Genomic DNA, 23,292 nt, shown 5'->3' with positions numbered 1-23,292 from the left:
AAGGTCTTGCCTCCTGCAAGGGTTGGTAACAAATCTTCCACCTGTGGCAACATGTAAGCTTCTAGCTCGGAGGCCTGATTAATGGTAAGTTTCTAATCCCCACCTATGCACACAGTACCATCAGTTTTAAGAACAGGAACAAATGGAACTGCCTAATGGGTTCAAAGATTCCAAGCCTTTTCAACAGCTCCAACTCCTCCACTTTGCCTTTCACCCAGGGATCGGTGCTGGGGCCTCAGCTATTTACCATTTATATAGATGATCTGGAGGAGGGAACCAAGTGTATGGTGTCAAAATTTGCTGATGACACCAAGATTGGTGGAATGGCAAATTGTGCGGAGGGTGTGGAAAGTCTGCAGAAGGATCTAGATAGGCTGGGCGAATGGGCCAGGAACTGGCAAATGGAATTTAATGTTAGCAAGTGTGAAGTTGTCCACTTTGGTAGGAACAATGGTAGGAAGGACTATTACTTACATGGTGAAAAACTGCAGCAAGCAACGGTGCAGAGGGACCTCAGGGTCCTTGTGCATGAGTCGCAAAAACCCAGCCTGCAGGTGCAGCAGGTCATCAGGAAGGCAAATAGGATGCTGGCCTTCATAGCGAGGGGGATTGAATATAAAAGTAGGGAGGTCTTGCTGCAACAGTACAGGGCACTGGTGAGGCCGCAGCTGGAGTACTGTGTGCAGTTTTGGTCGCCCCACTTACACAAGGATATTTTGGCTTGGAGGGAGTGCAGAGGAGGTTTACTAGGCTGATACCGGAGTTGAGGGGGTTGAACTATGAGGAGAAGCTGAATAAACTAGGCTTGTACTCGTTAGAGTTTAGAAGAATGAGGGGAGATCTGATTGAAACATATATGATGAATGGGATGGATAGGATAGAGGTGGAGAGGCTCTTCCCACTCAGAAAGGACAGTAGGACTAGAGGGCACAGCCTCAAGATAAGGGGGGGCAGTTTAGAACGGAGTTGAGGAGGAACTTCTTCACTCAAAGGGTGCTGAATCTCTGGAATTCTCTGCCCGTTGAAGTGGTGGAAGCTGCCTCGCTAAATATATTTAAGACGCGGGTAGATAGGTTTTTGATAGGCAAGGGGATTAAGGGTTATGGGGAGAGGGCGGGAAAGTGGAACTGAGCCACGACAGATCAGCCATGATCTTAGTGAATGGCGGGGCAGGCTCGAAGGGCTAGATGGCCTACTCCTGCTCCTATTTCTTATATTCTTATGATGTAGGGCTCTGTCCTGGGCTGGAAAAAGCAAACAGCAGTCTGAACATCTATGAACAATTTAACCGTAGTGCCATACAATGTGCCCAGTTCATCTATGTAAACTTCAGGATATTTCTGACTGACATGTATAGTTTATCTCACCTAAGTTTAACAGAATTTTACTGAGCTAGCCATGCCTTAGTAAATTAGGTCCTTTCTCTTTTACAAGGAACTGTGGTCTTCCTTCTTGGCTGTTGTATGCAAGGTCCAGCTGTAATACCCCAGGCAATGGTACTGCCTCTCCAATGCACATTCAAAGTTGGATCATTGCCTGAGTAAGGGCTGGCACCTGCTTAGAGCTCCAAATCTTCCTCTAGGTCTCATCATTAATTACAGGTGCCAAAGCTCCTGTATCCATCTCCATCTTGACTTGTTTTCCATTGACCTCCACTGTAGCATAGATAGGTTCCATGCACCCTCACTCATATTAAACATATTTTAAGAGTGCTCCCCTGCCTGCTCTGGTCCATCCAGGTGCTGCATAGCTGACCAAAACTTTTTTAAATTCTAATTTCCCTACTCAGCCTTCGACTTGCTCTTAGCACTTATGCATTTCTTAGCTAAAAGAGCACTTTTAATCCAATTGTGGCAAATGGCATCCATGAATTTGCAATGATTCACATTGTGTGTCCCTCCACACCTGAAACATTCTACTGCTTTCACCTTTTTGCTTGCAGCCTCTTTCTTTACTTGACGCACTACACCTGCCTGTACACCACCATTGGCCTTTTGAATATCTTTTGCATTGTTGGCAGGCATTTCCATGCCTTGAGGAATTTTAGAGCCTTTTTGAAAGTCAGTGTGACTTCTCCCAACAAGCAACACCGAATGCTGTCTTCATTAATGCTACAGGTTAGTCTATCCCAGAGCATGTCCTCCAACATTTCCTCAAACTCACAATGATCAACAATAAATTATAGACTGTTTCACCTTATGAAAATGACTGTGAAACTTAAACAACTGGACAATCACTGAGGGCTTAGGATTGTGGTGATTCTGAACAAATGCACCTAAATCCACAAGTGAAATGTCCCCCAGTTTCTGTGGTGCTGCTAAATTTTTTACTAAGTTGTAAGTCTTCACCTAAACACACATTCAGAAGTACTGAGCACTTATTAACTTCATCAGCAATTCTTTTTGCCAAGAAAGTGTTCTAACTTGCCACATAATCAGTCCAGCCCCCCTTCTCTTCCACAAATGTATTGACAGTTCCACTATAGTTTTGGTGCTGCTAACTGGTTTTTCATTGGTAAACACATAAACCCACTGAACACAGCCCGCAACTGCCTTTTACAAGGCAAAACTAGCTACTCACTGTGCAAGTCTTCATAGCGTCCTGCTAAACCTTGAATTTTCCTTTTCCTTCACCGTTTTCTCCTCATCATCAAAAAGTAAGGAAGTTGTTAAAAAAAAGAAGGCACACAATGCCCTTACAAGATTTATTAGACTGGGCTTCCTTCTGAGAGCAGATAGGTTGCTTGCCGCCTGTCCCAACTCTGTTAAACTGGAAATGGATGGGTTTGAGATTAGTTGTTACTGTGGTTGAATTTTTTCAAATTTGAACTTCTCACCCAACCCAGACCTACCTGTTCTTGGAGGTTAGAATTGTGGCGTGTGTTAAAATTCTGCCCTAGTTTACTAGGTTGGAAAATTACAAACAGCATTGGTTGCTAAGTACTACAGTGCTACAAAGGCAACAATACAGAACACGCTGGTGCAATTCAGCTTCATGTTCAGAACAAACAATGACCCCTACAAGCAAGCCCTCACTCCCAATCAAAATATATCTTTATGCACTAAGCTCTGATAGCTTGAATTTTGCGCTCAGCAGCAAAGCAATAACACGTACTGCTGGCCTTGAAGAAAGCTGTCTACAAATATCCAGAAATTTTAGGGGTGATGCAATTTAAATCTAGCTCAAGTCAAAGTGATTTCATGGCTTACAAAATCAGTGCTGTCAGTAGCAGGGTAAAAGCAGGCAACCACAATGAAGAATGCACACATCAAAATTAAAATACTTAACAACTTTCACTTTTAATTTATAATTCCAGATAACAAAATAAATGATTATGATGATTGAACTAGAAGTTAAATCAAGATAAACAAATTTTAAATATGTTTTAAAAATGAGGCATTTTTATAATGAAGAAATTTGAAATTTTACAAATATAAATTTTCTCTTTCAGGATAAATCCCTTCTTTACAGGTATTTAGCAGAAATTACAATGTTAGTATTGTGTTAAAATCTAATTACATTTTCAGTCAACAAGGTGTAACTTTTTCAACTTTTTAAATAAGGTTAACAGGGTAAGAATGGACATTGTGTCAATTTGTAAAATTACCCACTGATTGCAGTCTGGGGATACCTCATCCACTGGAGTCACATATAATGTCTGACAGCATTTTCTGGCCTTCTGCGTTATTTTACGCACAGATTACAGAAGTTGCTGTCAGTTGAATAACAACAGCGAAAGTTCTCATTATCCCCACCACAAAATCCAGGCCATAGTAACGTACCCAGGACGCACATCATGCTTCTCTTACCGAACTGATATACAAATAGCACTTGGCAAACTGAAAGCTGTGAATCAGCTATGAATCAGGTTCATTAGAATTAAGTGAAAAGCAAGTAATTTGGTTACTGAATTCTTAATTTCTCACCAATACGATACAGTCATGAATTATTTTAAATTGTTCTAGCTGAAGCAGAAATCCATCAAAGAATAGGGAGTACAAACCTGAGTCCCCCGTGATCCTTTAAAATCTGAACTATATTAAGAGAGAAATGTGGCTCAGGATTAATTTTAAAAAATGACACATTGCAAAACAATTGTAGCAATATCAGACTCAAAAGTCAAATTAGATTTTACAAATATGCAAGATTCTGTTCGGGTACCAGAGTACCACCAACCTACAGGACAGTGCATAGATGAATGGTTAACAGGAGGAATAATGGTAGGAAGGACTATTACTTACGTGGCGAAAAACTGCAGCAGGCGACGGTGCAGAGGGACCTTGGGGTCCTTGTGCATGAGTCGCAAAAACCCAGCCTGCAGGTGCAGCAGGTGGTCAGGAAGGCAAATGGGATGCTGGCCTTCATAGCGAGGGGGATTGAATATAAAAGTAGGGAGGTCTTGCTGCAGCTGTATAGGACATTGGTGAGGCCGCAGCTGGAGTACTGTGTGCAGTTTTGGTCGCCGCACTCACGCAAGGATATTTTGGCCTTGGAGGGAGTGCAGAGGAGGTTTACTAGGCTGATGCCGGAGTTGAGGGGGTTGATCTATGAGGTGAGGCTGAATAAACTAGGCTTGTACTCGTTAGAGTTTAGAAGAATGAGGGGAGATCTCATTGAGACATATAAGATGATGAATGGGATGGATAGGATAGAGGTGGAGAGACTCTTCCCGCTCAGAAAGGACAGTAGGACTAGGGGGCACAGCCTCAAGATAAAGGGGGGGCGGTTTAGAACAGAGTTGAGGAGGAACTTCTTCACTCAAAGGGTGGTGAATCTCTGGAATTCTCTGCCCGTTGAAGTGGTGGAAGCTGCCTCACTAAATATTTTTAAGACGCGGGTTGATGGGTTTTTGATAAGCGAGGGGATTAAGGGTTATGGGGAGAGGACGGGAATGTGGAACTGAGCCATGACAGATCAGCCATGATCTTATAGAATGGCGGGGCAGGCTCGAAGGGCTAGATGGCCAACTCCTGCTCCTATTTCTTATGTTCTTATAAATTTGCTCTAATTGTCAGTCCAAAGACAAAATAACGACAATATGCATGGAAACAAAAATAACCTGTAAAAGAAAAGTGGACTATTGTCTAACTGAAAGCAATAAATCACATGTCACTCATAGTAGCTGACTGCAATTTAGAGTTTTGCTTTGAATATAAATGTTTAAACCTTGTAATGAATATGTACAATATAAATACGTTAGCATCAAATTGAATTATTCAGTTCTGTATAGAGATCATCCTTGAAATTATAAGCACACCACTCTAAAATTCTTTTTATGATTGTAAAATACTGGCGAAAGTTACAAACCATTTTGTTTTGCCATAGTACATCACAAGACTTTCGCATTAATTTTAATAATCATGATTTCTCAAAACTCTTTGGAAAAATCTATGTGAAAAGATTGTGTACTGTAAATTTGGTACTGCCTTATAAAGGGATTTTTTATCCTTGTCACAGTGTATCAATGTGACGAACCAATAAGCAATTTCCAATGGATTCACAAATATAAATGAAAACATGAAGAAAATGCACTACTGCAGATTTTTCTTGAGAGAAATAATCACAAATTGCTCAAAATCAAAGAGATTCTGATGCTGAAGTGATTTTATAATGAAAGGAAACAAAAAGCTACAGTCTAAAGCAAGAATGGATGAAAACTAAGCAAACATTTTATTCATAAGAAATAAGCAACTCTTTATGAATATATCCTCTGTGTTTTGTTACAACACCCTTTTTATACTAACTGCCAGATCTTGTGGTGTAGGTTTTTCAGCTGTACAGCTCACAGTCAGTCCTGCTGCTGCCATGGCTTCAGCTGTTGTTGGTCCTATTGCTGCAAACTGTAAAAGATAACAAAAAACAAAACATTTTTTAAGATTTCCTGTTGTTGTAAACTGTAAAGATAACAAAAAAAATCTTAATATACCTGAAAGAATATAAAATTCTTTATTTAGTTGGTGATTTAGCAGGAAGTATCTGGCAATGCGTGTGGCTCAGATTATAAGCATCAAGCAAAGATAATTATAGAGAGGCATGAACAACCTGAACAGAGGCTTGCAGATTCTTAACTTACAATGCTGCCTACAAGGGGGTTCATAAATAAGCACTTTAAGCAATCCTTTGAGAATGTTCAAAATTTTCCCCATGGAATGTCATAAATTACGAAACTGGTAGTTTGACACATGTTCACCAATACAAAAGAGATGTGGAAATTTGTAGACAAACCACTGAGCCAATGATAACCCAAAAGGCATACATATATGTGGGAGGCAGGGGGGAGAGGAGAATGTTGGGAGAAAGCTAAGGCGATGGAGCTCCTGAGACAGAGCACAGGTGCATATTTCCTCACAAACACTGATTTTTGCAATTGAAATCTAGGGTTTCAATGTACAAGGCTCTCATTTCTGGTCTGGAGGCTAAGGTGTTAGCTTATGAAAACCTTGATGATAGGCATCACATACTTAAGTGGTGGCCAAGAGCCTGTTCCCACACTTATGATTTGCAAGAGACACTCAAACAGGGGCTTTCCAAGTGAACATACAGATGACACATTGATGCTACACAGATCCAATCCAGATGGCCTCAGAAAACTGAAGCAGCATTAGGGAACTGTAGCAGTTAGTGCAAGGGGAGAAGTGTATGTTATTAATGCGCCACTATACATTTGGAAATCTCGAAAATGATAAATTTTGTAGTGACCTTTCCATATGAAGACAGTTATCACTGATAAAGAAGACTTCTAGCACTTGCCTATGCAATGAGGCACTGAAGGCTGACTCATGTGGCAAATGTCATCAGTGCTGGCTGCAAAGGATTTAGGTGTGCAAAATATAAGGTTATGAAAACATTAAGTCAAGAGCAGATTATTCCTGTGGTAGACTTTGTAAATCAGGCTTTGGAAAATGGCATAACTCCATGATGGTTTCATTGGTGAAGCATAAATTATGGTGGCAGGACTCTTCAGATATCTCATTAGGTGTGACAGTAACTAAAGATTTCGTTCCCAGATTGAGACCAAGTGAGGTCAATGCCTGAGGAGCAATCATACTGTCTTCACTCCTTCTGCATGAACTCTTCTTCCTTTTGAGTAACTGCCATTGTCATGTGAAAAAGAATTATGCATGTTAATGAAGCATTTGGCAATGTTGCAGCAAAACTTGGCTGCAAAAATTGGTCCTATAGTGGAAAATGCCGCAGTAAATCCCAGCATCAAATAATTCACATACAGCTATGTGAGAAATACAAAGAAAATACTTCCAATACAGTACTACACTGTCATTCATATCGTTAAGAATTCACTTTGTCAGAGTCACACCAAGGGATCCAAGTAACTGTTATTATAAATAAGAAACATGCTGAAAGAGTGAACAACTGAAGGACAATACTGATTTTGGTGTGGGATCGACATAAATATAATTGACAAAGATTAAGAGATCTGACGAGATCTTTTAATGACAGTTACGTACACTGTGTGCTGCAACTCCAAAAAATCAGAAAATGTTACTAATTTGATGTATTACGAATCAGAAGTTTGGGCATGCTTGCAGTTTGCTTCCACGATACAAGGATACGCTCTGTCAACACACAATTGCTGAATCAGCCCTAAGATGTCTTCTATTATAAGCTGTATTTTGGGGATAAAACCACTCAAACAGAAGATGAGAAGTATTTCACACGAATATTACCTTAATTTTATGAATGTATTCTCCAGTCAATTTTTTAATGGTGTGCAGACAAAACTTAACACCAGATGGGCTGAAAAAGGTGATGCTTTCTGGGATTCCCTAATGGGAAAAAGAAAAATTGATTAAAATGTTTTAATCATCAGTTCCAAACAATTAAATTCCATGAGAAAACAGATCACTTTATAATAACATTATCTCTGTCTCCAACAAGAGAGAATCTAACCATTTCCCAATGACATGCAGTGACATTATCATCACTGAATTCCCCACTAACAATATCCTGGGATGGGCTGGGGGGGGGAGTGCTTACCATTGACCAGAAACTTAACTGGATGAGCCAAATAAATATTGTGGCTATCAGAGCAAGTTAGAGGCTAGAAATCCTGAGGCAAATACTTCACCTACTGACTCTCAAAACCCGTCCCCCATCTACAATGTACAAGTCAGGAGGGTGATGGAATACTCTCTATTTGAATGCACAAGCACAGCTCCTACAGTACTCAAAAAGCTCAAACCATCCAAGACAAAGCAGCACTTGATTGGCAACCTGATTCACGAACATTAATTCTTCCACCATTGATGAACAGTGGCAACAGCGCGTACCATCTACAGTATGCACTACAGGCTCCTTAGACAGTACCTTCCAAACCAATGAGTGATACCATCTGGAAGGACAAGGGTGGCAGATACATACGAACACCACAACCTAGAAGATCCCTTCCAAGTCACTCACCATTTTGACTTGGAAATGTATCACTGGGTCACCATCTGGAATTCTCACTGGGTCACAATCCTGGAACTCCTTCCCTAACAGCACTCTGGGTGTACCTACAGCACAGAGGAACCACAGTGGTTCAAGAAGGCAGCTGTCTACTCAAGGGCATCTAGGAATCGACAATAAATACTGGCCTGGTTAAATATTAGAAATAACGTATAGATTTTAAGTGGGTTTAATTTGGTGATTCTGTGTAAAGAAGGATAAACCTATGTTTCGATTCATGTTATATGCATGCATTTGCATCTAGGACTTCAGTTAAACTGTGTTTCTATTTTGCTGAGAGAGTTCACAGCATGAAAAGTAAATAAAAGCCCAGGGGAGAAAAGATATTGCTTTGCAACCCAAGTTACCTTTAGGGTAGGACGGCTTTTTGCAATTGTATTTTCCTGAAATCGTTGCAGTTGGTGACAGGAGGCTAGAAGGTGACTAGCTCTCAGCTTTGCTGGAAGAAAACCGTTACAATAGAGCAATGGTTAAAAAAAGAAGTGTTAGAAATCTAGTTAAGGAAACTAGAGGAATGAAGATGATTTCCAGGAAATCTAAAGTTAAAAGAATAGAGGAAATTGGAACTAGAACAGAGTACTGTTCATTCAAGTCACAGACAGGCCTGAAAAGGAGTTGACTAGTCAGAAGCCAGAATGATATTTGAAGTGGTTCTAAGGTTTGTAATCTTACTACAGTTTGTGCGATGTTATTTTAAATAATTGTGAAGTGATCAATGGTTGGATCTCAGAGTTTGCATGATAGCGTTCAAGACAAAAGAATACTGAAAGGAGAGTTGGAAACCTGGAGGCAGATCCCTGCTAAAACAGTGGAGATGAAGCTTTGTTTGAAAGGGTAGTTGGAAAACCTGGAGGTGGATTCGTGATGAAAACAGCTGAGAGAAAGCACTGGTTTAGAAGAAGATTTTAAAGCGTGTTTTTTTGAGAATGGAATTTGGACACACTCATTTGACAATCATCTAGGAGAAATGTGAGAAGAAACCCATGGAAGATCAATTGAGTGGCATGTGCCATTTTGCTGCAGAGTGGGGTGTTACCCTTGAAATCTGTACATTTGTGAAGAGGAGGGAGAATGAAGGAGCAGTGAATTATCATCAAACTTTTTATGCTTTCTTTCGTTGTTAAAAAAACTAATTGGCAGTCTTGCAACTCAGTTCCTCCACACTTTCTTAAAACAAAATTATAATGTTTGCAGCCAGGCTGGGTTCTTCCTGTCCAGAAGTAATATCAACTGGGATTGTAACATATTAAATGCGACATAACTGCCAATGTTCCTCATTACTTATAACGGCACCTTTTTCCAAACTGGACATCTTCTTGTGACAATCCAACTGTGCTCAGTAGGTAATTGAACATAAGAACATAAGAAATAGGAGCAGGAGTAGGCCATCCAGCCCTTCGAGCCTGCCCCGCCATTCAATAAGATCATGGCTGATCTGTCGCTGCTCAGTTCCACTTTCCCGCCCTCTCCCCATAACCCTTAATCCCCTCTCCTATCAAAAACCCATCAACCCGCGTCTTAAAAATATTTAGCGAGGCAGCCTCCACCACTTCAACGGGCAGAGAATTCCAGAGATTCACCACCCTTTGAGTGAAGAAGTTCCTCCTCAACTCCGTTCTAAACCGCCCCCCTTTTATCTTGAGGCTGTGCCCCCTAGTCCTACTGTCTTTTTTGAGCGGGAAGAGTCTTTCCACCTCTATCCTATCCATCCCATTCATCATCTTATACGTCTCAATGAGATCTCCCCTCATTCTTCTAAACTCTAACGAGTACAAGCCCAGTTTATTCAGCCTCTCCTCATAGCTCAACCCCCTCAACTCTGGTATCAGCCTAGTAAACCTCCTCTGCACTCCCTCCAAGGCCAAAATATCTTTGCGCAGGTGCGGCGCCCAAAACTGCACACAGTACTCCAGCTGCGGCCTCACCAATGCCCTATACAGCTGCAGCAAGACCTCCCTACTTTTATATTCAATCCCCCTCGCTATGAAGGCCAGCATCCCATTTGCCTTCCTGACCACCTGCTGCACCTGCAAGCTGGGTTTTTGCGACTCATGCACAAGGACCCCGAGGTCCCTCTGCACCGTCGCCTGCTGCAGTTTTTCGCCACGTAAGTAATAGTCCTTCCTACCATTCTTCCTACCAAAGTGGACCACCTCACACTTGCCAACATTAAATTCCATTTGCCATTTCCTGGCCCATTCGCCCAGCCTATCTAGATCCTTCTGTAGACTCTCCACACCCTCCGCACAATTTGCCGTTCCCCCAATCTTGGTGTCATCAGCAAATTTCGACACTCTACACTCGGTTCCCTCCTCCAGATCATCTATATAAATGGTAAAAAGCTGAGGCCCCAGCACCGACCCCTGGGGCACTCCACTAGTCACCATCCGCCAATCCGAATAGCACCCAATTGACATACCAAGAGACTGTCTCCCACATCTGCTGGGGCCCACTGATAATGGCTGTTTGATCTTCCAACCAGTTTTCTCCAATCACTCTTGCTATCTACAATAAGAAGTAAAATGGACTTTTCTATGTCTGAATATGTCATAGCTGGTGGTTAACATAACAGAGCACCATTACTGAGGTCTCTCCTACCACTTGTGCTCCAATCCAATGGCTGCTCATAGTTGTCCACCTTAATTCATGTAACGTTCAAAGATATACTGAGTAAACATTTTTGGGGGAAAACCAGTATGCTTAGAGCAAATTAAATCAAATTAGAGCAAATATTCACTGCAATCACAATAGAGAGATTCATTTAGTATGATGATATCTGTGAATGGATTCTTTGGCTAAAGTGACAAAATATCATTGTGTGCTCTAAATAAACATGGTGGAATATTACCTGAATCACATACCTGTTCTGAAAAATAATCATTCAAAGCTTGCTGGAAGCACGGGTGCTGAGATGTCTGATAAACAGTTATGCTCTCCAAAGGCACACCTGAAATTAGTGCAGACTTTGCTCAATGCTTATTTTTGTTTTATGTTTATAAATGTAAAAGCTCTAATGATGTACGTCACCCCTTCGTGTAGTATTCTCTCTAGGAATACAACAAATCTAATGAATATTTCTTTTCAATACTAATTACAACTGATGCAACAGCAAGGATCGATTCTTAGTGGGTTTACAAGACACACTTACGTATTATAGCAAAACTTCAGAAAAATTCAAAGAAACCTACCTATGATAGAGTGGAGGGCAGGAGAAATAAAATGACTAAAGCGTTCATGGTGCAAGGTCATACGGAATGATAATGGGACAAGATGTGTCCAGAGGAGGTGTGAATGGCAGGATCAAGAATAGCAAAAGCGAAGGAAATGGTTGGATCGGATCTGAATGGGATGAAAGACCAGGTGGCCAGAATGGGAGAAAGGTGGAGAATTAAAACGACAGATGACTGGAAGCCTAGAGTCATACTTGAACAAATGTATTTTGCAAAATGCACACATATTCTGTATTTGGTTTCTCCAATGTAAAAAAAAATGCATTGTGAGCAGTTATTAATGGTCATGAGGAGAAATATAAACCTATACTTTTAATATTGATATAAACAGATTGATATTAAAATATGTAACTTTGTATTTTAAAAAGGCCATAAATGTACAGCTGGTTGGTCTACTTCAGAAAAGATAAGTATGTTAGCATTTCTTCATTAAAACTAATGGTGTTTGGGGAAATGTCACACCCGAAACATTGACTTCTCATTTTTCTTAAGATGCTGATTGCTATTCTGTGCTTTTCTAGTATTTTCTATTTTCATTACACATTTCCACTCTGAAATAGTCTTTTTTAACCTCAGAAAATTAATACGTACTGTTTTCTTTTAGATATTTGGGAAGTATCTCTCTTTTTAGTGCACCACAAGGAAACAGAAGAGGCAAGGAACTTGAAGATTCTTCTGCAGAAAGCAGGACAATTAAATAAAAATAAGAGTTCAATACAACATTTCTCTGTGCGTGACAATCCAAATCATCATCAATATCGTTATAGATGTGCATACGAAATCATAAAGCCTCCACTGGAAAGATCAGTCTTAACAGTCTAGTTGGCTGAATGACCTGTTTCTACGTTGTACTTTCTACACTATAACACAGTAATATAAAGTGACATTTTCATATAACTGACAATTCAGATCTACAAATTTCAATTTGAGTCTTGACAGTAACTTATTATTCACATCTGTAATATGAGAAATATATTTTGTAAAGTGTAACGCTGCCAGCTCCATGTCAATAAAGATGATTTTCAGGTGCACAGTGATGAGTAACTGGCAGTAGAACTCAGAAGTTAGTTCATGATTAAGTTTACTGAGGTCAACAGATGCAATTTGAATTTTAAAAGACTCAACTACCTGGCACTTTCTTAATTTACTCTTAAACGTTTCATTATTATGTGAAAACTAACACTGCTGCCTGCACTCTGCTAATGTTTTAAATTAACTGGCAGGTGGTAGAACTCTGCCTATCTATGCAGACATGTACTGACTGAGCTCTTTTAGGGGTAATTTTATTGTGACTTAGCAGTGTGCAGTGGACAGTGTAACTTTAGGCTGGCAACTGCACATTGTATTTCAGAAATGCTTGCCTGCAACACAAACTATAGCCTTTATTTCTTATATTCTAAGGCATAGTTCCTCATTTCTAAGTTACACATTATATAATTGCTTGTGTCTAACTTTTGGTTCTTAGCACATTATTGATCATTTCTGGTTTACTATTAAATACTAATCTACCAGCACGTCTCTGACATGCTATGATAAAAAGGAGTCGAGAGGAGACCCAGTATATTTTTCTTACCTTCTTTAATAACAATCTTCTATTTGTATTTTTTGTGGGATGAGAGGGTCCCTGGCAATGAGGATCACTGGCAAATTCAGCATTTGTATCCCATCCCGAATTGCTCTTGAGAAGTGAGTTGTGTCTCTCTTTTTTTGGACTGTTGCAGTCCATCTGGAGTAGGTGCATCCAGTGTTATTAGGGAAGTTCCAGTTTTTTGGCCCAGTGATATTGAAGGAATGGTGATATAGTTGCAATTCAGATGTTGTGTGGTTAAGAGCAGGTTCTAATGATCAATCTTAATGTTCTCTGTATTCAAAACTGTCAGCATCAATAAAATGCATGAACTGAATTTGCGATGCTTGCAAAGTGATTGTTCACTTACTGATACAGATGTGCTCAGCTAGTTTTTCTGCATTTCCTGAGTCTTCTCCTTGTGTTGCAAGTCCAATTTCTTTTACTATATCAACAAAATAAAGATTTTTAGTTGGTTGCTGTAGAAATGAAGTGACTATAATGACACAGATGTGCAGAGTAACCTGTGGAGGTATTCTATGTATTCATATATGTGAACATATCAACCACACACACAGAGGCTTTTTTTTGACACTCAATTTCAAAAAATAATGATTAGTAAACCACCTTACACTTTGTCTTGTTACTATCTTATTTCCAAATCACTTTTTAAAAATGCAAGTACAGTTATAGGTCTTCAGATCACAATGTTCTAAGCGTTGCAACATACTCCTAGTGCATTCAAAGAGTTTTTATTATTTCAGCACCAATGTTTTAGTTACTCATTTTTTCTTTTCACCTCCTATCAGGAATCCATTGACTCCATTTCTGCATTATAGTCTGAAGAGTACCTTGCCCAAGTAGCCATTATTCATCTATAAGCCTTGACTATCAGTACTGACAAGTTAACCAATAATGGGGGCATGATAGACAATCCTAAAGCTCTCCTCACTCAATTTCCAGACATGCATTTCCATCAGTAATCACTGTATAGTAATCAAGCAGACAAACTCTGGTTGATTCTTTCCCCCTTCCATAATCCAAGGATATTGGATTCCATTGTAGTGCCAATACCACCATCCAGGTTCAGATCTGAGATCTTTACACAAGGGCACAAGAGTCCATGATATTGTTGTCATTTATGTCTAAATTGCTCACTGAATAAAGAAACTGACCTTTCTGTAACACTTCTAAATTAAAGACTGCATTCCCTTAATTGCTCAGTGGTAATACGTGATACTTGGTCATACATATCAGGAAAAATCATACAGCACAAAAGGAGGCCATTCCGTCCATCAAGTCTGACCAGTTCTTTCAAAGAGCAATCCAGCTAGTCTCCTATTATTCTGTTCTTTCCCCGGATCCCTGCAATGTTTTTCTTCCTCAAATATTTATCCAGTTATCTTGTGAATCTGTATCCATCATCCCAACAGGGAGCTACATTCCAAATCCTAAACATTGATGTAAAAAACTATTTTCTTCAAGTCACTTCTACCTATTTTGCCAATTTGCTTAAACCTTTGCCCTTTGGTAGTCAACCAGTCACCCAATTCAGGTTTGATCCTGTGTCAGCATCTAGTGAGCTTACGTCAGCTAAAGTGGTAATTGTGCACTGCTATTGCTTCTTGGGTAAGAAAGTGAAAACAAAATAGCCAGGATGACCATGAAGTCATCTCTATTTGAAAGTACATGTGTGTGTATCTCTAGATGAAGAAACTATTGGGCTCAGTTCTGATACCCCACGTCAACTGTTGTTGTCTGCTGGCATTCCCTAACTACATTCACACATGAATAATAGCAACGTACGTGTGAAATGCAAATAAGTGACCAATGCTGAAGTCAGTAGGAGTTAATGGCTTAAAATCCATTTGTGCCAAGAATCAGGAACAACAAAGCATTGCACATACTGTTGACTCAGTTGGCAGATAACATTTGTATCACCTGATGATTTTAATTATGCAAACATGTAGCTACTACTATTCAATAATTGTATGCTTTGTGGGTAGGGGTGGATATTGAACATCAATGCCTTCGCTTACAGGAGGGAAAGACTTTTGCAAGCACAAATATGACTGAAGCAAGTACTATGAGAGCACCAAGGTTCTTTGACATACCTTGGAGACCTGGGTATAGGCAGGACGTTGGGGGAAGAATACCCCCTTCCTCCTCTGTTGTGCCTTTAATATCATAAAATGTCCCAAAGACAGTTTATCGTCCAATATAGAACAATATTTGACTTGGAGCCATTAAAGAAAATACTATGACAGAAATGCTTGGTCAAAGAGGGAGGTTTTAAGAACTGTTTTAAAGGAGAAAAGAGAGATGGAGAGGTTTAGAATCACAGAATGGTTAGTACAGGAGATCATTCAGCCCATTGTGTTTGTGCAAAAGCAATTCAACTTGTTCCACTCCTCTGTCTTTTTCCCATAGCTGTGCAATATTTTTCTCAAGTACTTATTCAATTCCCTTTTGATATCATGGGTGAATCTGCCTCCACTACATTCTCAGGCAATGCATTCCAGAATCTAATCGCTCGCTGCTGATAAAAGGTTTTCCTGATGTCACCATTGGCTCTTTTGCAATTCACCTTACATTGATGTGCTCTGGTTCTCGATTCTTCTGTTAAAAGAGGAAAGGAATTCCAGACTTAGGGCCTTGGAAGCTTACTGCTAATGAATTAATCAAATATGATTTTAAAAGTCAGCTCTTTTTCAACCACCATGAATACTGTCTGCCTAAGTCTCAATTATACTCAAAAAGAAGTAAGTTGTAATTTACCTGCTTAATGTACTGCCTAAGACTTCCTGTCCAGGTGACCCTCCTCTACCTTCCTTCTTCTAGGCCTCCTTCATGGTGATAGACCTTGGCTTTTGCCTGACACATTGCCTCTTCCTACATGCCCATCCACTTCCAGGTCTCATCTGCTCTTAATACCTACCCAGTCTCAAAGCTCACTCTCAAGCCTCTTCTCCACATCCTGTGAAAAACTGTGGGAGACGGACTATTAATCAAAAATAACAAAAATGCAAGAGCAGTTGGAATTAGCATCATGATCTGCAAAGTCAGAATTAACTGCGCAAGCTTCATTCTCACGGTATATAATTTTATCAGAATCTTCAAAAATGTCCTCTTTGCCCTCACTATTATTGCACATACATGTGTGATGTACATGATACATGTACTCTTCTTACCTAAATTGGCTGTAGATTTTCCTACAACATATATAGATTTTTCATTCCACTGTTCTTTTAAAGAATTATTCCACTCTATGAAAAAGGAGAGAAGAGATTGGGAAATGTGATTAATTACACTGAATATTTTTGATTCAACATCATCTTCTTAATTCATTATAGTGTCTTTCTTAATTATCATAACACCTACACAATCAAACCAATAAAAATCTGTGAACAAGTTTATTATAGTAAAATCAATAATATGCTGCATCACAATGTTCAAAATATGTGTGTAAATGCTGTGTACATTAAAAAAATACTTATCGTATTCAATATTATTTATTTTTATATTAATCAAATTAATGTTTAAGCATGAAAACAATTTTTTATTGTTCTTCATCCAGAGATTCACAATATTACTCCTAATTGCAAAGGCTGGATTTTACAGTCAGTGGCGAAGCAGTAGAGCTTGCCATTGATCTTGAAGAAAGTCCACAAAGAGGTAGTTACTCCTATGGCATGGATTTCCCCATTTGTAACGTCAGTTTGAATTTGGTGCCAAATTAAAGAGACCCCCAAATGTTCAGCAGTGATGTCAATAGGCAGGACAAACGGCCAAACGCATAGAAGCATTCTCATGGATAGCAAAGCTTGAAGCAAAAACCACTGAAACCCTCCACTTACAAATTTAAATTTTACAGATAGCAAAATAAGTGATTTTGGCATGCACACAGAATTAAGGTAGAAGCTAAAATGTCATTGACTTCATTTTTTAATTTCCAAATAATGTGGAATTTCTTATAATAAAGAAATTTGGCATTTAACAGATGTAAGGTTATTCTTACAGGGTTGCTTATTAATTGTGAACTTATTATGTCTTCAAAAACCAAAGCCTAAATTTTGCGCTAGTCAAATATGTGAAATCGGCAGACCCAAATGCAACCGCAATTTCTGCATCTGACCATGGTTGAATCTCGAGCGCAATTTCCTATTGGATGGTCAATTAATGGGCAGCCTGAATGGAATGTGTCCAGACAGTGGCAATGTATTGGTGACATGGGTGGGTGCACTTTGGTGCTGGGTCCAATGGGGACATTGCAGGATATTTAAAAACAGCAGAGGCAGTTCTTTGAAGGCTGATTGGAGGTTGTGAGGCGACTCAGGGAACTGCCTTGGCGAGACTTTTAAAATTTACAGGTATTATGACCTCCGCACTCATTGGCCAAGCAAGGTGGAAGCATTATGCCAGTGGGCATTCTGTCCGTTCCCATCCCAGATTTTCAGACGAGTGCCGGTTCTCTTTAGTGAAGGCAGTGAGTATCAGGTGAGAAGTTTTGATGCCACAGGACAGGAAGCAGAGGCCCCCACTAGACAAAGCTGGCCTGATCAGAGATGACAGTCCATGTCAGAGGGCATGACATTGTACGTTGCTCCTGGATCCCATGCCGCAAACAATTTAATGATCTTCTGCACTTAACTGCAAATCCTCTGGCTTGTTCAGTCTGGCTGGCTTGTTCTGTCTGATAATTAATAAATGCCATGACCCATTTTGAGAGTGTCCATGACCAGACTGATGTAACTCAGGACAACTGATTGGGATACGCCACATAAATCCCCCACTAAACCCTGGAAATAAGTGGATGCAAAAATATTGAGAGCTACTTTGACCTATGGAGGCACTGGCATAGGGTGCCCATCCACACAGTTGGAGGCTATCCTTGGCCCAATCATCTGGTATATGGATGTCACAGTGTCCCTAGAGAGGGCACTGGACCTTAGACCTGTTGAGGTAACTAGATTGCTGCCTGTGCATTGTGACAGCTGGATATTGGTAGTCTTCTGCGATCCCTTCCATCTTGCACTTCCTGCTAGTCATACACCCTCTGTGCATGCGTCTTGCCTCCCACAGAACTTTCCCTGAGAACACCTGGCCTCTGCTCCATTCTGCCCCTATCTTCCTCTTCAGACAAGGTCCCACCAGTGGAGTAAACAATCTCCCTCTGCTGAAATGCACGTGGCACTGTGCTGGGCACTAGGCAGGAATCCTCCAAGAGAGTTGGAAAAAGGTGGAGGAGGGTGAAAGAGGGTTGGGGAGGGTGAAAGAGTCTTTAAAACAAAACTAACAAAGCAAAGACTTCAGCAGAAACCACAGGAAAAGGTATAAAATCTCAGCAAGAAAGCAGCAGCAAATTCTTACCTGAACTCCTAATACCTCACTGAGCTAATATTCTGGGCCCCTTTTATCCTGGCCTTGGATGAGAAACGTGAAAAAAAGGGATTGGCCACCTGCCAGTGTGATGAGCGCTAAATTGCACAGGATTTAGATTCTGATTGTATTGTTAATGGGCTAAATTTCTGTTTAATTGGCGGCAGGCATGCTTTCAATTCCTGCATGTGCCTGCCGATTGTAATGCTGCACATGATGGGACACACCCTGACATCTTCTCATGTGATTTCAGGTTGGGCATGCACCCATTCAATTCTGGTAAAATTCTGGCCCAAGTTACATCTTACTCAACAAGATGCAACTTTTTAAAGAGTACTTTTAACAGAGACCTCAACATCACTCCCTCTGACAGGGTGTGCGTTCACTGATAGTGACTTCTTGATTTCCCTCTTTAATTTCATATGTACAGTCTCCAGAATTTGCTGCCAATTTCAGAGGAGTAATGGTAGTGAAAACTGACAGTATCACCATAAATGTTAGTATATAATCCAGGCATTATGGTTATCACAGTATTTGCTGAGATAACAAACTTTGAGCAATTTCAACAGGGAAATACCACTATGGGAATTGTTTGAAATGTTTTTTTAAATTTATAGTTTTAGAGAAGATTAAATATGTTTCTCTATAATGGGAGACTTATTTTGAAGCTGTCATTTGAAATGTAATATCTGCTATTGAGAAATTGTGGCTGACAGTAGGGTCCTTAGCTCCCTGAACCATTTCTGCATCAAATCTTATTTGATATGTGAAAGATAGGCCAGGATTCTCCCAAAAATATTCCTAGTCGCCAATCTGCTTGAAACGGGAGTAACTCCCTTCAACTTTTTTAACATGATTTTCAGATTGAATCTCCGATACTCTATGCATTGCTGAGTGCCCTCGCGGAATTCACTCTGAAAATCAAAGGGTGGGGCCTATTCCTGCCCAAGAGGTTGGCAGCATAGCGCTGAGCAGGCCATTGCACATGCACCGATCTATCAAAGCAGAGATCGCGCATGCGCAAAGACTCTGCATTGCCGGCCTCCTGATCACTGGCCAGCACTGCAATCCCACATCTCTGCCCTTCCGATTTCCACACTCCTCGATCACTGATCTTCTGGACCTCTCTGGGCCAGCCCTGAAACCGCCTCCCCCACTGCCCACCAGCAGCCAGATCTGATTGCCATCCTCCTTCTCTCTCTGATCCCTATTCAGAGTGGCAACGCAATCCTCCATCCCCACCAATCAGCCCCCCTCCACAAAAGGCCCTGCTCCCAGTAGGGTCTACCCTTGTGGCACTGTCTATTGGGCAATGCCAAGGTGCCCATTAGGCATTGCCAGTTTGCCCTTGGGCAGTGCCATGGGGCTGGGCTGGTACTGCCCAAGAGACACCCCTCTCTTATTCCTGACGTCCTGAGGAGGGGGCCTCAATGGCCTCTCTTCACTACAGTAAGAAGTCACACAACACCAGGTTGAAGTCCAACGGATTTATTTGATAAATTTGATGTCTGCGTCCATATGAGCAATCTCCTTGGAGATCCTCTCCACTTGGAGCTGGCAGTTTGCGGTGTCGATGGTAGTCATGATGTGGAAATGTCGGCGTTGGACTGGGGTGGGGTTGGACCCCAGTCCAACGCCAGCATCTCCACATCTCTCTTCACTACAGCAGGGTCAGCCGCCTGTCCTTTGTTAGTGGGAACAGTAGGAAACCCCACTGGAGTGAACCACCTTTGCAGGAGGGGAAGATGCTAGTGGGCCCAGAGCCTTCAGTCCCAGGTCTACTAATCATACGGAAATCCAGATTAGAATATTGAAATTGGTGCGGAGCTGATTACTCCATAAATCTTAGTCCTGGAGGTGCATGGAGGTCATGGTGCCTAGCAGAAAGCCTGTGAAACAGTCTCCGCTGATGTCTCCCTGCCCATTGCTGGGAGAATCACCCCATGTAATGTGTCCAAATAACTTAAAGATATTAGAAATTACTGGTATAAGTTAATAACTCACTTACCTTCACTGATAGTCTCCTCATCCAAACATAATTTCACAGCATCAACAGCTCTGGGACTGGTAAATATCAGGCCACCATAAACTTCAGGTTGTGAAAGCTACATGCAAATTTGGATAAAATTACATTAGAAGTAATTGCTTATGATAAACATAGCCTCTGCATGCATTACATTTATAATCACAAATCAATCTCTGCCTTACAGTACTTTCCACAAAACCAGTTATTTAACAGTAATAAAAATTTCACGGACCGCATAATGAAAATATTTCTATTGCAAAAGATCTATAATAAGTTTATATGTATAGAACACAGGAACTACAACTTAAACGACTATTATAATGTGACGGTACTATATGAGTCATTCTTATTTAGGCTATTCAGATTATTATTGTTGTAAAAATCTCCATTCTTATTATGCTTCATTAGCTTTTCAGCACTGAACCTCACTTATATCTTATGTAATTTATGAAATTAATATCTGTCTTTGCATACTAACGATCAAAAATTCTGCATAACAGGTGACACCATTTTAGTCACCTGCTAACTTTAGGAGAAAATACCTTACATACACTTACACATCACCAGGTAAATGCGTGTCATGTGTATATTTACTTAATAAATGTCCATCACTAGATGTGCAGCATTCATAATGAGAAAAGGACATTCTGCTTTTTATTCTATTATTTATCAATACATGAACAAAAAGTAGACAAGCATATATTGTGTAAATAAGCATTGAGCTCACATGCCCAATGGCAGCATTTATTACTCATTCAGAAAATCCCCATCTGGATTCCCAATTAGCTAGGAGTTAAAAGTATTTTACAACACTACTGTAAAATTCATAGCACTGAACATTGTCAAAAAGGATGAGAACAAGTATAAATGGAATTATATGAAAAATTGTTTCACTTTGTCATATTTTAAAATGCTATGGTCCCAAAAAAATGTGTCGTTTTGCACAATAAAAAGCTTTTGAGAGAACCAGGTTATTTGTATTTGGAAAGTGCAATCATAACTCAATGCTCACAAGACTTAAGTTTATTTCTGTATAATATTCAACTGTCTGGACTTCAAAATATAAATGTTCAGATTCACTGCACATTGTCTCACAGGATAGCTGAGCACAGTTGGTAGAAGGCATACAGGATATGGGATATCAGAGCAGAGAGGTTATGAGTAAACCATATAAAACACTAGTTAGATCGCAGCTAAAGAACTACCTACAGTTCTGGTCACTGTATTACAGGAAGGAAGTGATTACACTAAAGATACAGAATAGATTTAGAAGGATGTTGTCAGGATTGAAGCATATTAGGTATGAGGAGAGATCAGATACGGAATAAAGTGGATGAGCTGGTGGTGCAGATCGACACAAATGGATACGATCTGGTGGCCATTACAGAGACGTGGCTGCAAGGTGACAGGGACTGGGAGATGAATGTACAGGGCTATCAAGTGTTTAGGAAGGATAGGCAGGAGGAAAGAGGGGGTGGCGTAGCTCTGCTGATTAAGGACAGCATCAAGGTGGTAGCAAGGGATGATATCGGAGCCAAAGAGCAGAAAGTGGAATCGTTGTGGGTGGAGATTAGGAACAGCAAAGGGAGGAAGACGCTGGTGGGTGTCGTCTATAGGCCCCCGAATAATGATCTGGAGGTGGGGCGGGCTGTTAACGCGCAAATAAGTGCGGCGTGCAGGAATGGGACGGCAGTAGTTATGGGGGATTTCAATCTGCATATTGATTGGTCGACCCATGTTGGACGAGGTGGGCTCGAGGAGGAGTTCTTGGAATGCTGCCGGGATAGTTTCCTGGAACAGTGTGTGTTGGAGCCGACGAGGGAGCGAGCTATCTTGGATCTGGTGCTATGTAATGAGGCGGGTAGAATTAGGGACCTTGAGGTGAAGGATCCTCTTGGAGAGAGTGATCATTGTATGGTGGAGTTTCTGTTGCAGATGGAGGAGGAGAAAGTGGGTTCCCGGACACGTGTCCTTTGTTTGAATAGAGGGGAGTATGGTAGGATGAGAGAAGAATTGGCGAATGTGGACTGGGGGAGCGCGTTGGAAGGTAGGTCTGCTGAGGAGCAGTGGAGGATCTTTAAGGAGATCTTTCTTGGTGCTCAGCAGAAATTTATTCCGATGGTTAAAAAGGACAGTAGGAAGAGAGGTAATAAGCCGTGGATAACGAAGGAGGTGAAGGAAAGTGTTAAATTAAAAGCGGAGGAATTTAGAGTAGCTAAGAGCAGTGGGCGAGAAGAGGATTGGGAAAGGTTTAAATGTCAACAAAGATTGACAAAAAAGTTGATAAAGGAGGGTAGAAGAAGCTATGAAGCTGGGCTAGCGCTTAATATAAAAAAGGATAGCAAGAGTTTTTATAAATATATAAAAAGGAAGAGGCTGGCTAGGGTGAACGTTGGTCCCTTAGCGGATGAGAAAGGGGACCTAGTGGTAGGGGATGGGGATATGGCTAAGGTCTTGAATAACTTTTTTGTTTCTGTCTTCACGGAGGAGGACGTGAATAATTTGCCGGGTGTTAGCGATGGAAAGGTGGTAGGACTGGAGGGTCTTAATGACATTACTGTTACTAGAGAGGTGGTGCGCGACAGACTGGAGGGGCTGATTGTGGACAAGTCCCCAGGACCGGA

The 23,292-nt window shown here is 40.7% G+C and overlaps 1 protein-coding gene across 1 annotated transcript in view; it reads right to left on the bottom strand.

Moving 5' to 3' along the window:
- Positions 1–23,292, bottom strand: part of LOC145354571 (matrix metalloproteinase-21-like) — a 56,114-nt gene that overhangs the window by 20,633 nt on the left and 12,189 nt on the right. Inside the window, exons 4-10 of the mRNA XM_080206035.1 lie at positions 20,651–20,747; positions 16,455–16,529; positions 13,634–13,708; positions 12,288–12,371; positions 11,328–11,413; positions 7,686–7,784; positions 5,730–5,840 (exon numbers count right to left, since the gene is read on the bottom strand). Of these exons, the coding sequence (XP_080062161.1) occupies positions 5,730–5,840; positions 7,686–7,784; positions 11,328–11,413; positions 12,288–12,371; positions 13,634–13,708; positions 16,455–16,529; positions 20,651–20,747 (627 nt within the window). The remainder of the gene's footprint in view (positions 1–5,729; positions 5,841–7,685; positions 7,785–11,327; positions 11,414–12,287; positions 12,372–13,633; positions 13,709–16,454; positions 16,530–20,650; positions 20,748–23,292) is intronic.

Source organism: Carcharhinus amblyrhynchos, chromosome 17, assembly GCF_965287045.1.
Source record: "Carcharhinus amblyrhynchos chromosome 17, sCarAmb.v2.hapA, whole genome shotgun sequence".
NCBI lineage: Eukaryota > Metazoa > Chordata > Chondrichthyes > Carcharhiniformes > Carcharhinidae > Carcharhinus > Carcharhinus amblyrhynchos.
Note: the sequence above shows the minus strand (reverse complement) of the source record. Positions and strands in the feature narration are given on the sequence as shown.